Raw genomic sequence first — 15787 nt, forward strand, 5'->3', positions numbered from 1 at the left:
AATGTCCAAAGCCTGGCCACAGTTACATGTTATGGCAGTGTTTCTCAACCTTTTTTCAGTCAAGGCAACCTTTCAAATTCTGCACAATCTCACGGCACCCAATTCTAAAATTTAAAAAGCTAAACTAATAGTTTTACATAACGCAACAACATCCACATGCGTAGACAACCCAAAATTTAAGGTGATTTATTCTTCCAAAGCAAACACACCTTTGCACACTGGCACTGACTAGTATTCCAGTGTTTCTCTTATCCCTCAGTTTCTCTCCCTTACTTAGCTAATGTGACCCCAGTGCTGACGGAGAAGGGAAGGGGATAGACAAACAGGGATGCTGTACAGGTACCCGATGCCCTCCTTATCAACCAATGATGTAATTTATTGTTAGAACACTGGTGTCTAGAAGGTTGTAATGGTGCACAATGAAAACCTGTGGCTTTATGTAAGGAAGGCTTGATCCCCCCCCGCTGGCTTGTATACAGTTTTTGGGCAATTTCTAGGCATTTTGCCAAGGCACCCCTGAAGACACCTTCAGGCACCTCAGGGTGCCCGGAGACCCTGGTTGAAAAAGGCTTTGAGCATTTTTTAAACATGGTTGCAGTGTTTGCAGGATAGCATTATTAGCCTATTATTATACAGGATTTATGTAGCACCAACCGTTTTCAGATAAAAGAGGGTCTTGGGAGGAGCAAAGTGAACAATTGGGTTGATATTTCGAGATGGGCTTAGTGATGTAGCTGGGAGCAGAGCTGTGGATGGCTTTGTAAGCTGTTAATCTTTTACACTTTGTTGGGTGATCAGAAGCCAGTGGACGGATTGGCAAAGAGGAGCGGCAAGCACAGTTGGTAATGTGGATAAGGCTGGCTCAGCCCATCAAATAGGCCGATTTCTATGTCCATATGAGACATAAAAAGCAGTAATTTTAGTTTTAGTATAGTCAGATAAAAAGCAGGTAATGGTTTGTAGCGCACATCCAAATATACTGAAGTTTAGGGATATTATTAATATAGTTGTCTAATATAATTACAAATCACAATCTTCAATTGATAGCAACTTGGTATTAGGGTATTGTCACTAGATATTTACATTTTCAATGTAAGTTGACATACCTAAACTGTAGCTCACTAGTCCATTTTCTGCAAGTCGCTGAAATCATGTGAACACAACCAATGTCGATCTGGAAATGCTGGCTACTTTTCTGTTATTCTGACTTGCTGGCAGATCAAGAAAGTGAAAAGTCAGAAGACCTTATATGCAATACTGTATTTGTTCCTGGTTAGTAGGCCAGAATAACCACAATGGGAGCCACCAAAAGATGATGGTTATAGTGCAAACACAGACAGTTTTTGTTCAGTGGTTACAATGAAAATGAATACAGCTGCTTTCAGGACAGCATGCAGTTTGATACCCTAATCATGCCAATTTGTATAGTGTACATTAGGCCTCATGCTCACTGAGTGTTTGCCCAACTCTCCTGAACGTCGTTCTCTTGGCAGGAGAAAAGCAGCATCAAAATCACGCTTAAAGCCGTGTTTTTGTAGGAGCGCTTAGATGCGTTTAGATGCGCAAAGTACTTTGGCGATAATTCATATCATTGGCCACAGTAATGATTTATTGTGGTCATTGAAATGAATTAACATCCAAGCGCTAAACGTGTCTAGCATTAATTGCTTGCTGACCACGCATACCTAGTACATGATCCTGCACTTCGGGGTCTGGGGTGTGCATGTGCAGCACCAGCAGCCCACTTCTGCTGCGATTATACACAGCGGTAGCTGTTCTGCAGGATCAATGCCTTCCCCTAGGAAAATCACTTCCTACACAGTGCACAAACACTGGCTAGGCATAACCATTTGATTGCCCCTGATGTAAACCCCTTCCTAGCCAGTGTCAATACAGTGACCGTGCATATTTTTTTTAGCACTGATCACTGTGTTAGTGTAACTGGTCCCCAAAAAGTGTCAGTGTCCAATTTGTCTGCCACAATATTTCAGTTTTGCTAAAAATCGCTTATCACATTATGTTTTTTTTTTTTTTTTTAATTGTCAAACATTTTTTGCTTAAAGTGCAAAAAATAAAAAACACAGATGTGAACAAATACCACCAAAAGAAAGCTCTATTTGTGAGGGAAAAAAGGACATACATTTTAATTGGATACTACGCCTCATGACCGTGCAATTGTCACTTAACATAACACAATGTGGAATCGCAAAAAATGGCTTGGTCGCAAAGGGCAGTACATCTTCCGGAGGTCAAGTGGCAGTTTTTCATGAATGATGTCTCTGTACATTGCTGCATTCATCTTTCCCTCGATCCTGACTAGTCTTCCAGTTCCGTCTGCTGAAAAACATTCCCACAGCAAGATGCTGCCACCACCATGCTTCACTGTAGGGATGGTATTGGCCAGGTGATGAGCGGTGCCTGGTTTCCTCCAGACATGATGCTTGCCATTCATGCCAAAGAGTTAAATTTTTGTTTCATCAGACCAGAGAATTTTGTTTCTCATGGTCTGCGAGTCCTTCAGGTGCCTTTTGGCAAACTCCAGGTGGGCTGTCATGTGCCATTTAATGAGTGGCTTCCGCTTGGCCACTCTCCCATACAGGCCTGATTGGTGGAGCGCTGCACAGATGGTTATTCTTCTGGAAGGTTCTCCTCTCTCCACAGAGAAATGCTGGAGCTCAGTCAGAGTGACCATTGGGTTTTTGGTCACCTCCCTGACTAAGGCTCTTCTCCCCCGATCGCTCAGGTTGGCCGGGCAGCCCGCTCTAGGAAGAGTCCTGGTGGATTCAAACTTCTTCCATTTACAGATTATGGAGACCACTGCTGCAGAAATGTTTCTGTACCCTTCTCCAGATCTGTGCCTTAATACAATCCTGTCTCGGAGGTCTACAGACAATTCCCTGGACTTCATGGCTTGGTTTGTTCTCTGACATTCAATGTTAACTATGGGACCTTATATAGACAGGTGTGTGCCTTTCCAAATCCTGTCCAGTCAACTGAATTTACCACAGGTGGACTCCAAACAAGTTGTAGAAACATCTCATGGATGATCAATGGAAACCAGATGCACCTGAGCTCAATTTTGAGTATCATGGCAAAGGCTTTGAATACTTATGTACATCAGATTTTTTTGTTTTTTATTTTTAATAAATTTACACAGATTTCAAACAAACTTCTTTCATATTGTCATTATGGGGTATTGTTTGAAGAATTTTGAGGGAAAATAATAAATGTAATCCATTTCGGAATAAGGCTGTAACATAACACATTTTGGAAAAAGTAAAGCGCTGTGAATACTTTCCGGATGCACTGTAGCTAATAAAAAAAGTAGCCCCTTGAAATGTGCTCACTTGTTACTTACTGTGGCAAAACAGGATACTTGTCAGTCTACTGTTTATGCTGTCAGGGTTAAGGTAGAATTTTAGAAAAAGTTTTCTTTCTAGTCTTGTATAAAGTATAGAATCACAGTTAGGTTTTAATTGCTGCCTGTGTCCCTATTGAAGAGATTTCCTATAATTTCCTGTACCAGTGAGAACCTGTATCCAGGAAAGAAAGGGAGGAGAACCTTTCCAGTAAGTTGCAGACCTCAGTAAAAACTATTTTTTTTATTTTAACTTGCTAAATGAAAATAAAGTTTTATTCTTTTTATAATTTTTTTTTTCCCTTTTTTTTTGGAAGGGACACAATGGGTCGCCACTCTTCAGATTCAGAGGAGGAAATCAGGACTCGCAAAAAGAAGAAGCATCGAAGGCGCTCTTCCTCTAGTAGTTCATCGGATAGCAGAGCTCGTAGTCATAAAAAATCTGGACGTAGATCAAGGTCTCGATCACGAGATGCATACTCGAGTTCACACTCCTATGACAAAAGGTGAGCTGACCTTTGTAGTATACTGCTAAAGACTTGCTGCTTACCATTTTAAAATGCACCTAGGGCCTTGTTTGCTAGGACATTGATGGCTCCTGCGGTCTTACGTCCTTAGTTGCTTGCATGCAGACAACCCCTGCTGTCCTCGGTTGCTTGGATGCAGTTGGTCCTTGCCACCTGGCATTTTTGGTTGCCAGGACACAAGTGGCCCCTGCTGTCTGGCATCCTTGATTGCTTAAACACAGGCAGTTCCTGCTTCCCTTGGTTTCTGGGATGCAGGTGGCCACCGCTATCTAGCGTCCCTGGGTGCTAGGATGCAGCAGACCTCTGCTGCCTACCATCCTTGGTTGCTAGGATGCAGGTGGCCCCTGCCGCCAGGCGTCCATGGTTGCTTGGGTGTAGGCAGGTCCTGACACTTAGATTTCTTGGTTGCCAATATGCAGGAAGCCTGCTGTCTAGCTCTTTGCTTGGATGCAGGCAGCTCTCGACACAGTTGCTAAGACACAGGTGGCCCTGCTGCCTAATGTCCTTGGTTGCTTGGATGCAGGCAGCCCCTGGTTGCTTGGAAGCAAGCGACGTCTGCTGCCTGGCGTCCTTGGTTGTTTTGGTTCAGGTGGCTGTTGCCATACAGTGTCCTTGAAACCTAGGAAACAGGTGGCCCTGCTGCCTAATGCCCTTGTTTGCTTGGATGCAGGCAGCCCCTTGTTGCTTGGAAGCAAGCAGCTTCTGCTGTCTGCCAACCTGGGTTGCTTGAATGCAGGTGGCCCTACCGTTCTCCTCCCTCCTCTCCACACCTGGCATCCCTGGTTGCTTGGAAGGTGTTGGCCAAGCCATGCAACACCCTTGGTTATTATGGTTCAGATGGCTGCCTGCATTCTCGCAACCATTGGCATTGGGTACTAAAGTAAGATCTGTTATTATTGTTATTTAAATATTTGTCTCCTTGCTAGATGCGTGGTTGGAAAACAGTGTTGTGGAGGGGTGGGTGGACACTGTCAGCCACACTATTTCAGCAATGAGAAAATCTGGAAAGATGGGAAAATGTGTTACATGTACTTTGTTGCCTGGGGGACAAAAGCTGAAGAAAGAAGAAGGAAAAGATCTTCTTTATTTTTAGGTACTGTAGGTTGTTGCCATTCCACAAGCGTGCAATTGTAAAGCGTAGAATTTTAGGTATCTATTTACTTGACGTAACATCATCTTTCACATTTTACAAAAAAAATTGGGGTATATATATTCTTTTTTAAATTCATGAAAGTGTATTTTTTCCCCCAAAAAATTGCGTTTGCAAAACCGCTGCACAGGTACCGTGTGACATAAAAAATTGCAACAATGGCCATGTTTTTCCGTAGAGCCTCTGCTAGAATAATGTATAATGTTTGGGGGTTCTAAGTAATTTTCTAACAACAAATACCGATTTACACTTGTAGACAAAAAGTACAAGAAAAAGCCTAGTCCTAAAGCAGGCGGTTAAGCTGTTTTCCAGACGTTTAGCTTTAAAGGGTTAATAAACTCAGTAACTTATAATGCATATAGCACTCTGGGCCCGAAGTCCATCATTGTTTTGTAATCCATTTCTTAAAATCGTCCCTTTGTTTCCTGTATTGGAGTGGCCCCATTGTCTTTCATAGTCCCCTTTTTGCCCTTGGCTGTGAGTACAGCTTTATGTCCATAGGCTGCCTGTGTGCACATGCATGAACATACAGATAAAGTGATACTAAACCTTTGTTTCTAATAAATGTCATACTTGCCTGCTCTTGCCTGAGTAGCTCCGATCCTCCTTTTCTGGGGTTCCCCGACGACACTCCAGGCCCCACTTCTTCTGCGAGTTCCTTTTTGACACAAACTGGGGGATTCGGCCCCACTCCCACATCACATCATTTGATTGACAGCAGCGGGAGCCAATGGCTGCCGTTGCTAACAATCTGCTCAATGAGGAGGGAGACAGCAGCGAGAGACTGCTTTTGTGCCCATCACTGGATAGGGCTCTGGTAATAATAAGGGTGGGGGGGGGGGGGGCTCCTGCAGCACAGAAGGTTTTTTTACCTTAATGCATAGAATAAGCTTCACTTTAAGCAATGGTAGCCCCGCCTCTGCTCTTCATACCTGTGGTTCCTGAGACTGGGTCTAGGAGGTAGGGCATGGCGATTGTGATAACAGGACATGTAGTTCCAAAGAGAGTCATCTTATGGCGTGCTTAGTGTGAGCTTCCAGGAAAGTGCTTCTGAGCAATCTGCTCTAACAACAATGATATGTAAATGCTTTCTTACAAATTTAAAAGAAATGCTCAGTAGTTGTTTTAGTTGTGGATTTTAATAAATGTAGGCTAAAAAAAATTGACTTTAAAATTGCATCAAGTGGTCTTTTGAAGTTGATAAAAAGGTGTTGGGACCCTACCAGACACACATTTTTTTTTTCTCCCCGATCAGGCTCATAGAAAATGTCAGACAGAATCGATGCCATTATCTTGACAGAGAGAATATTTCATGCTCTTTTTTTTTTTGCATATTTTTCATGCAAAATGGGACGTGTGTTTTTTATATTATGAATACAGTAGATGACTAGAACTTCTATTTTTTTATGGTACCATTCAGCAAATATTATGATATGTAATGGGTTTAGGCTGGGTTCACATATATGAGAATTGGATGCATTATCCAGTTCACATAACATGCGAGTGGCTTTCAATGAAGCCGGTTTACACGTCTGGGATGGCTGGGGTGTGAATTTAAAAAGGGTCCTGTGCTTTTTTGGGTCAGGTTCAGGTGCGAATTCAGGGAAAAATGTGCACCTGAACCAGTGAACACAAACGCACAGGACGACGGACTGCAAACTGCAGCCAGACCTGTGTGAATCCAGCCTTAGGATTATATAATTAAATTTTATATATGTTTTTTTTCTCTGTGCACGATCTGTTGGTAATAACAACTATCATTGGTATTTTGTACGAAACATCCATATTGTATCACCGTATACATATATTGGTATGCTAATGATAGTAACTTTCTATGTTTTATACCTAAATGTTTATATATTGTAATGCTATCTGCTATAAAATATTTCTAAATAGTTTGTAAACTAAATAAAAAAAAAAAAATCACATCGCTAGTTGCCTAGGACTTTGTCTATGCATTTTAAGAAGAAGGAATGGGGAACGTTGGAGAGTATTTTGTTTGTAATCTTGAGAGATACATATAGATTTTTTGGATAACTATTGGATCTTCTTTGTTTTGAAGTGCACACATAATTGTACAATTCCCACTGATTGGGCAGTTCCTTTTTAACTCGGATGCTTCCAATTCTTGAGTTCATAAATAATAAAGATAAAACAACATGCAGCAATGTTTTCCATGCGTATTGATTTCTTGTTTTTATGTTATGTCAGATTGGTGCTATCCTCATAAGATGTTCTGACTCCCGTTTACAAATGGTTTCCCTGTTCTCATCTGAGAAGTCGTCTGCTTTATTTAGGAACTCTTCAAAGTTTCCAGTTAACAAGTATGCTGCATTGGTAGCAGATGATAGAACCAGCCTTGGCTTTATTTATGAAAATTCTTGGTCTGAATTCCACCCCAATTAGTTTATATACCTGTAGAACTTTCTGGTTTCTCTGAATATTGGTCCACTGTTTTCTCAGATTGCTTTTTCCATACAAAATGTAGTTTCTTCTTTGCATTTTTTTTTTTTTTACTACATTTAAATTCACATGCCATGTACAGTACTTGCTGTGTTTTCCCCATATTCTTCATTTTTTGTCAGTAATCTTTTCCTTTACCAAGTTGAACCAAGAAGTTTTCGTCTGAGCAGATCCACTACCAAGCTCGACCTTTGTTATCCTGCAGATGGTTTCTTAACATTTTTCCTATTCTGAATGATCCAAGCCATCTTTGACATAAGATCAGTGAAGCAGATGTTCATCAATTCTGCTGGCATATTGGATTTCTGCTCCCTGATTGTGAAGTGTAGTGTGGCACAATTTTCTTTTTTCTTATGCTGAAAATGGGGTTCATATTGTTGCTATCAAATGGTGATGGCCATAGTCTGCTTTAGCTCCCATTTTTGGAACTTATTTTCCAAAACTTTAAACAGATGAAGGTCAGTCTGTGTTTTGTTTTTTTTTTTGCTATTTGTCAGATTTATGAAGGTTTATTTGCTGTAATTTAGTGCCACCAGTCAAAATGCCATGAGAGATGTTATAGCAGTATTTAACTCAAAACCAAAAATGTAATACAATATGTTGCAGCTTACCAATCATTAGATGTGGTGCTGCATTCGTTTACTTTTTTTTTTTTTTTTTTTTTTAGGCCTTTTCCTCTTTGTTTTCAACTAAAGATCTAGCTAGGAACACACTTCCTGTATTAGAGAGCCCCTACTCTGGATGAAGGAACACAGGGGTACCTTTTGGCTGCAGTGTTATTCTGGGGGGTAGAAGAGTGTTGGATGTACAAGCAGAATACCCTGACACATTGCAGCCAAATTCCAGCCCCCACTTTATAAGCTGTTAAAGTAAAGAGTTTTGTTCCCTTTTTAGATAAAGGTTTTACATAAATAAAAGCGGATCATTGTAAGCACCCCAGCTAGTGTTGAATGGTTTGTCTCATCTCTGTAACTTATACAATTCACTGGGGAGCTTTCTCTTTTGAGAAAAAACTGATTGGCCAGATCTTTAAATGAAAATAGAAGAAATAAATCATAAAAAAGAAAATGAATGCAGCCATCACATCTAAGAATTGATAGGTTGCAATATAATAAATGTTTGCTTTTGGGTTTTAAGTATATGTGAACCCTCGCCTTGTAAAACAACCCATTAAGTTTAAGTGCCGGTTCACATTATTGCTGTTGCGACAATCGCATGTAATTCGGAGCGCACTGCTCCTTCATTACATGCGATCTGACGTGCAGATGCGAATTCAGCCATACACTTTGTATGGCTGAATTCGCACTGTATCTGCACCAAACTCGCACATGACCCTTTTTTTCAGCCGCATCAGGATCGGATCGCACAGTGGTTCACACTTGTGCGATCCGATTCTGTGTGAACTGTCAGTTCGCACTGCGATATGCGATCAAACTGGGGGTGTCGTTAACATTTCATTGACACCCCCTGCGTATCGCATATGGCAGTGTGAACTGCCAGATGTGCGGATGCGATGCGGGAACAGGCTGCGAATTCGCAGCCTTCCCGCATCGCACAAGTGTGAACCGGCACTAAAATAGAAATGAGAGGCAAAACATTTGTGCATATATAAGAACATTACAAATACCTTTTTTTTTTTTATATATATTTAAAATAATCCTCTGTTCTCAGCTGCATAAGGAGCTCAGCGACCTAGCGAAGGAGAAACAGCAGCACACTCGTCTTCCCAGTGAATGACTATGCAAGGGTGGTGTGTCAGCACCAGTCTGATCATAGGAGGAGAGCAGGCTGAGTTTCCAGCACAACTAGAAAAAATAACCACTCTGTAGTCTGTACCGTCATGCCTAGTGTGGTCAGATTTTACAAAGGAAGCAATACAAAGAGAACAGGATACTTTTTCATACAAGTACATGGTACAACCATCACATATTAGGAATATGAAATGTTGGGGTAGCATATTCTTTATTACCACTTTAATTTATATGCCATCCCCTCTCACTTTAGTATACCCATTTACATTTTTTTTAAACCATTTTATTTGTCATAATCTTGTTTAGATCCTCCAGCAGAAGCATTCATGTTTAGTATAGTATAGATTGAACAAAATATCTTTAGGCCTCATGCACGCAGGGCGTTTTTACAGCTGCTGTTAGGAGCGTCAGGCGGTTTTTTTTTTTTTTGCAGCTTAAAAACGCCCCTCTATGTTATTCTATGGCCTTATGCACACACAGACGTTTTTGAGCTGTAAGTGGCATAGGCGTTTTTAAGCTGCAAGAAGAACCCACGGCCTGCGCGTTCTGAGGACCAGCGTTACAGCTGCAAATACGCCTGACGCTGCCAAAGGCTAAATAACGTTGCTTAACGTTGCTTATACAGCGTTGGGCCATTTTTTTTTTTTTTTATGTTCAAATCAATGGTTCCTTATGGGAGCCTATTGATTTGAATGGAAGGCGCATCGCAAGTCTGATCAGGATGATCCGACTTGCGGTGCGACTTGCGCTCTGAGAATCTTGAGGGGGAACTCCACGCCAAAATGGGAAAAAAAAAACGGCATGGGGTCCCCCCCCTAGGTTCCAAACCAGGCCCTTCGAGTCTGGTGTGGATTTAGAGGGGAGCCCTTATGCCAGAAAAAAATCTGCGTGGGGTTCCCCCCAAGTCCACACCAGACCCTTATCCGAGCATGCAGCCCGGTAGGGCAGGAAGGGGGAGGGGACGAGCGAGCGGCACCACCCTCCACCATACCAGGCCACATGCCCTCAACATGGGGGGTGTTGGTGCTTTGGGGCAGGGGGAGCTCTGCACCCCCCCCCCCAAAGCACCTTGCCCCCATGTTGATGAGGACAAGGGCCTCATACCCACAACCCTGGCCGGTGGTTGTGAGGGTCTGCGGGCAGGGGGCTTATCGGTATCTAGAAGCCCCCTTTAACAAGGGGGGCCCCCAGATCCCGAACCCCCTCCCTATGTGAATGGGTATGGGGTACACTGTACCCCTACCCATAAAAGGCAGTGTATGTAAATAACGACAGGAGACATTTTGGAAAGTTTGTTAAAAATCTTCATCCGGTCTTCTCCACTCTGGGGAAAGAGGAGTTTTATTTTAACAAACTATTTCTTACCTTAAGCCGGCCATAGATGGTTGAATCTCAGCTGGTTTAGCAGTATTCTCTTTCGTTCATTGATGGGCACAGCTCCTGATCTTCGTAACTATTGGGTTATACTGCCCCCTACAGGAGTAGGACACTAGGCAGAAAAAAGTCTGGCTTCGCTTATGGGCAGTAACCAGCATAATCTCGGTATTTGCGGACGATACTAAGCTATACAGGACGTGGTAACCTTACAAGCACAAAATAATGGGGTGGGCAACTACATGGCAAATGAGGTTTAATGTTGAAAAATGTAAGGTAATGCAGAAATACGCAAGTTACTCGCTAGGGGGTGAACCTGTGGGTGAATCTAAGGTAGAAAAGGACCTATGGGTCCTAGTAGCCAACAGGCTTAGCAATTGCATGCAATGCCAAGCTGCTGCAAGCAAAGCCAACAGAATACTGGCATGTATAAAAAGGGGATTCACTCTAGAGATAAAACGATTATTCTCCCACTCTTCAAGACTCTGGTCTGGCCACATGTTGAGTATGATGTCCAGTTCTGGGCACCCGTCCTCAGAAAGGAGGTGCTGGAACTAGAGAGAGTCCAGAGAAGGGCAACAAAGGTAATTAGGGGACTGGAGAATATCCGCTATGAGGAAAGACTAGAAGCATTAAACTTATTCTCTCTGGAGAAGAGACGCTTGAAAGGGGATATGATCTCAATGTACAAATACCGAACTGGTGACCCTAGCATAGGGAGAAAACTTTTTAGAGAAAGGGATTTCAATAAGACAAGGAGCCACTCAATAAAACGAGAAGAAAAGCGGTTTAACCTGAAACTGCGTAAAGGGTTCTATACTGTCAGAGCGGTAAGGATGTGGAATTCTCTTCCACAAGCAGTGGTATCAGCAGGGAGCATCGATAGTTTAAAAAAACTATTACATGGGCCCCCTAAAGACCACAGCATACAGGGGTATACAATATACGGTAACAGCAAACACACACAAAATAGGTGTAACTGGATGGACTGGTGTCTTTTTTTTCAACCTCACTAACTATGTAATTATATGCTATAGGTACTCAGTTTTTTTTTTCTGTGAGATCTACAATTAACTGCTGAACTGGGCGACGGGCTGGATAATCTAGATCCAGTGGTCACCCCAGTCAGGCCATCGAGCGCTCGCAGACCTCAGCGAGCGCTAGGTCAGCCCAGACAAAGCCCCACCGGACGGGGGCTGGCCTGCGAGTTAAACACCTCGAGAGGTCTTATACGACTGGGTCTCATTCCGAGTCACAGCGTTCCTCCTGGCCGACAGCCCCCCATTTTGATGGCGTGGGGTTCTGTCTGGAGCGGTGCCTGCCTGGTTCCTGGTATAGTGAGTAGCTGTCCCCCCTCTCACCCTGGAGGGTTTTGGGTGGACGTGGGCCCCTCCTTGAGACAGTCGGATCTCCTGGTTCCCCCCCTTCCCATCAGGCACCCCCCTTCATCTGTACCTCCCCATCCTACCCCCCCCTCCACTTTTTCTGGGGCCGTGTGGGTGTTCTGGTCCACCTCCTCCTGCTGGAGATGGGGGCGGGGGGATGCGCCGGCGGTGACCGGACGATTGGCTGTGCAGGGGGGGGTTTTGTTGTAGCCTGTGTGCTCAAATGTACAGCGGCCATGTTTGTGTAGTCCAGCGGCCATTTTGGGGTGATTTGCCATTGAAAATAGTGGCGCATGACTGCGGAGCCCTGTGGGCAGCGATTTTGATGATGGGAAACCCTCCTTTATCCCGTGGTGCTGACTCCTGGAACTCTAAACTTCCTGATCACTGCACGTGGAGTGCAGATTATCCTGGTGGCTGCGGGTGCCTGTTTCTGCTGGGTGGTGAGTCTGGTGGGGTCCTCTACCTCTCTGCTGAGGATCGCTTGGTACCTGGCGACCGGATGGTGCTGCCAGCGTTGTGGGGGCTGTCCCTTTGCAGTGTTTTACGCTTTTTGTGGAGTCCCTCTGATGATTCATGGAGTCTTGAGGCTGCGGGGCCCTCCTGGTCCCAACCATCCATCCATCCATGCACTGACGGCGGGCCTGGAGTCCTTTGTGTCCCGGGGGGAGGTGGTTTTCGGGCTAGCAAAAAACGCCCCCTGCCTCATCTGTCTCATCAAATCCTGAATCTGATTCGGCCGCCTTGGATGTGGGTCTCTGCTGGGTCTGCAACCATGCGCCTCACAGATAGTGAGGATGATTCCTCCACATCTGCAACTGTGCATGAAAGGCGCTTGTGGAAGCACTGATTTTATTTGTGCGTGAGACTCTAAAAATGGAGGATGTAGCTGCGACGGAGGCACAGGTTCTCTTTGGCACTCACAAGCCATCCAGAGCGGCAAAGGTGTTCCCTTTCCCTCCCTATTTTGACAGAATTGTCGCTAAAGAGTAGGGACGACCAGAGCGTCCCTTTGGGGTCTCTAAGCGATTTGCTAGGCAACACCCCTATGAGGAGTCCCTTCTTAGGAAGTCGTCTGTTCCACCGGTGGTGGACCCTCTGGTTCCAGATTTAACAAGGCAACCATGATACCAGTTGAAGAGTCCCTGGCCTTTAAGGATCCGGCTGACAGGAAGGCGGAGGCTGTGGCCCGCAATATGTACACTCTGGCTGGTTCGGCACTGAGGTTGGTATTCACCATTGCCCTGGTGTCGCAAACTCTGATTGAGTGGGCTAAGCTTTTACACCATCACCTGGAGGGAGAACAGCTCCCCCGAGCCATTGCTGGGCTGGCCGACCAGCTGGTCCAGGGGCTGCAGTTTATCGATGCGGCTCCCCCCTAGTGGCTTGGCTCTCTGTTTCGGCAGTGGTCCTTCGGCGTGTCTTTTGGCTCAAATGCTGGTCTGCAGACAAAAGGCATTGACTAATCTTTCCTTTCAAGGAGATCGCCTGTTTGGAGCTACCCTGAATAACATCATTAAAGGTCTCACAGGGGGAAAGAGTACCTTTCTTCCGCAGGCTACTAAGGGCAAGGACCCTTGTCGTAGACATGGGCCCTCCTCCTCGGCTCATACGTTTTTTTTTAATCCCTCAGAGTAGACTGACAAGTGCGCTCAAAGCCTTTCAGGGCCTCCTCTGGAGGATCCAAACGAACCTGGTTTGGCAAGCTGAGAGCAGGCTTTTCCAGAGCCGCGGATAAGGCTCCTTCAGCATGAAGGTGCGCTGTCACCCGTATGGGGGCAGGGGGGACGCCCTCAGTGCAATTCTTCTCCTGCTTTCCAGCAGATGGTCATCCCTCCGGACTTGCATGCGGGTTTTGGGCCTGATGGTGTCTACCTTCGAGGCGGTCCCGTTTGCACAGTTCCATACGAGGTCCCTGCAAAGGGAGTTTCTGGCCAAATGGGACAAGACTCCGCAGTCTCTGGAAAATCGGATCCAGCTGAGCCGGGGATCGAAGGAGTCCCAGATATGGTGGCTTTGTTCTCCGGGGTTTTCGGCTGGGCAAGTGCTTCCTTCCTTTTTATTGGACAGTGGTCACCACAGATGCCAGCCTGTCCGGCTTGGGAGGCATCCTCAGCAAAAATTCTTCTAAGGGGCTCTGGACACTGGAAGTGTCCAGACTTACCGATCAATGTCTTGGAACTCCGAGCAATCAGACTGTGCCTTGATCATTGGACAGATCGTCTTCAGGGTTGTCCAGTGCGCATTCAGTCGGACAGTGGACCGGCCATGGCTTATCTCAATCACCAGGGGGGCACAAGAAGTGGCCTGGCGGCTCTGGAGGTAGCCGGCATTTTCAGGTGGGCAGAACAGTTCGTCCCAGCCCTCGCTGTACATATTCCGAGGGTGGAAAACTGGCAGGCGGATTATCTCAGTCGGCAGGCATTGGACCAAGGGAAGTAGTCCTTTCCTCCGGGAGGTGTTTCATCAGTTGTGTATCCAGTGGGGTATCCCCAAGGTGGATCTGTTGGCGTCAACAGAAAGATGCAGAGGTTTGTGGCTCAGTCACAGGATCCTCTCGCGGACGCCACAGACGCGCTGGTGGCCCCGTGGGGTCAGTATCATCTGATTTATGCCTTCCCTCCTCTCAAGCTTCTGCTAAGACTTCTACACAGGATAGAGGCAGAAGGGATTCTGGTAATCCTAGTGGCTCTGGACTGGCCACGCCGGGCTTGGTACACCAATCTGGTGCGGCTAGTCGCCAACTTTCCTTGGAGGCTTCCTCTCAGGGAGGATCTGCTGTCTCAAAGACCAATCTTCCATCCTGCCTTACAGTTGCTGGCTTTAACAGCTTGGCTGTTGAATGCCAGGTGCTGATGGATAGAGGTTTTTCTGCGTCAGTGATTCCAACGCTGTTAAAAGCTAGGAAGTCTACTTCTGGGAAGATCTGCCATCGTATGTGGAAAACATACATTGCGTGGTGTGAATCTCTTGGGGTTCATCCTTGCTCTTTCTCGGGGGCTTGGATCTTGGCCTTCTTTCAACGGAGGGTTGAGCAGAAACTGGCCTTAATTACTATCAAAGGTAATGTGTCAGCCTTAGCGGTCTTGTTTCAATGATCCTTGGCCACACATTCCATGGTGCATACTTTTCTTCAGGGAGTTAGGCACTTGACCCCTCTGGTGTGGTCTCCGTTGCCACCTTGGGACCTCAATTTGGTGCTCTGTCCTTCAGAAACCTCCTTTTGAGAATCTTTGGGAGATTCCCCTGCTTACACTGTCCCAAAAGGTGGCCTTTTTGGTGGCTATCACTTCTGCGTGCAGGGTGCCGGAATTGTAGGCGTTATCCTGTCCACCTTACTTGGTGGTTCTTCATCCCTGTCCGTCGTTCCTTCCAAAGGTTGTCTCTGATTTTCCATTTAAATGAAGACATTTTCTTGCCTTCCCTGTGTCCCAGGCCAAAACATCTGAAGGAAACTTCTTTGCATACCTTGAATTTGGTCCTGGCAATTAGGGTGTACCTGGCAGCTACGAGGCTTTTAGGAAGTCAGACTCACTATTTGTGCTCAAGGATGGGCCTTGGAAAGGGTTGTCCGCCTCCTCTGCAACCATTTCCAGATGGATCAGACACACAGTGATTTAGGCCTATTCCATCAGAGGTCAGGTTCCTCCTTTCCCTATTAGGGCGCACTTTACTCGGGCGCTCAGTTCCTCCTGGGCCTTCCATTATCAGGCGGCAGTGACACGGGTTTGCAAGGCGGCCACCTGGTAGTCCATGCACACTTTCACAAAGTTCTTTAA

At 45.3% G+C, this 15787-nt stretch overlaps 1 protein-coding gene across 2 annotated transcripts in view; it reads left to right on the forward strand.

The window, feature by feature from the left end:
• The window catches only part of RSRC1 (arginine and serine rich coiled-coil 1), a 654629-nt gene that overhangs the window by 15996 nt on the left and 622846 nt on the right, over window positions 1–15787 (forward strand). For both annotated transcript variants that reach the window (XM_082251164.1, XM_082251163.1), the window contains exon 2: window positions 3676–3864. In XM_082251164.1, the coding sequence (XP_082107290.1) occupies window positions 3683–3864 (182 nt within the window). In that variant the 5' untranslated portion in view covers window positions 3676–3682. The remainder of the gene's footprint in view (window positions 1–3675; window positions 3865–15787) is intronic.

This window comes from Pelophylax lessonae (genome assembly GCF_965119305.1).
Source record: "Pelophylax lessonae genome assembly, chromosome: 3".
NCBI classification, from domain to species: domain Eukaryota; kingdom Metazoa; phylum Chordata; class Amphibia; order Anura; family Ranidae; genus Pelophylax; species Pelophylax lessonae.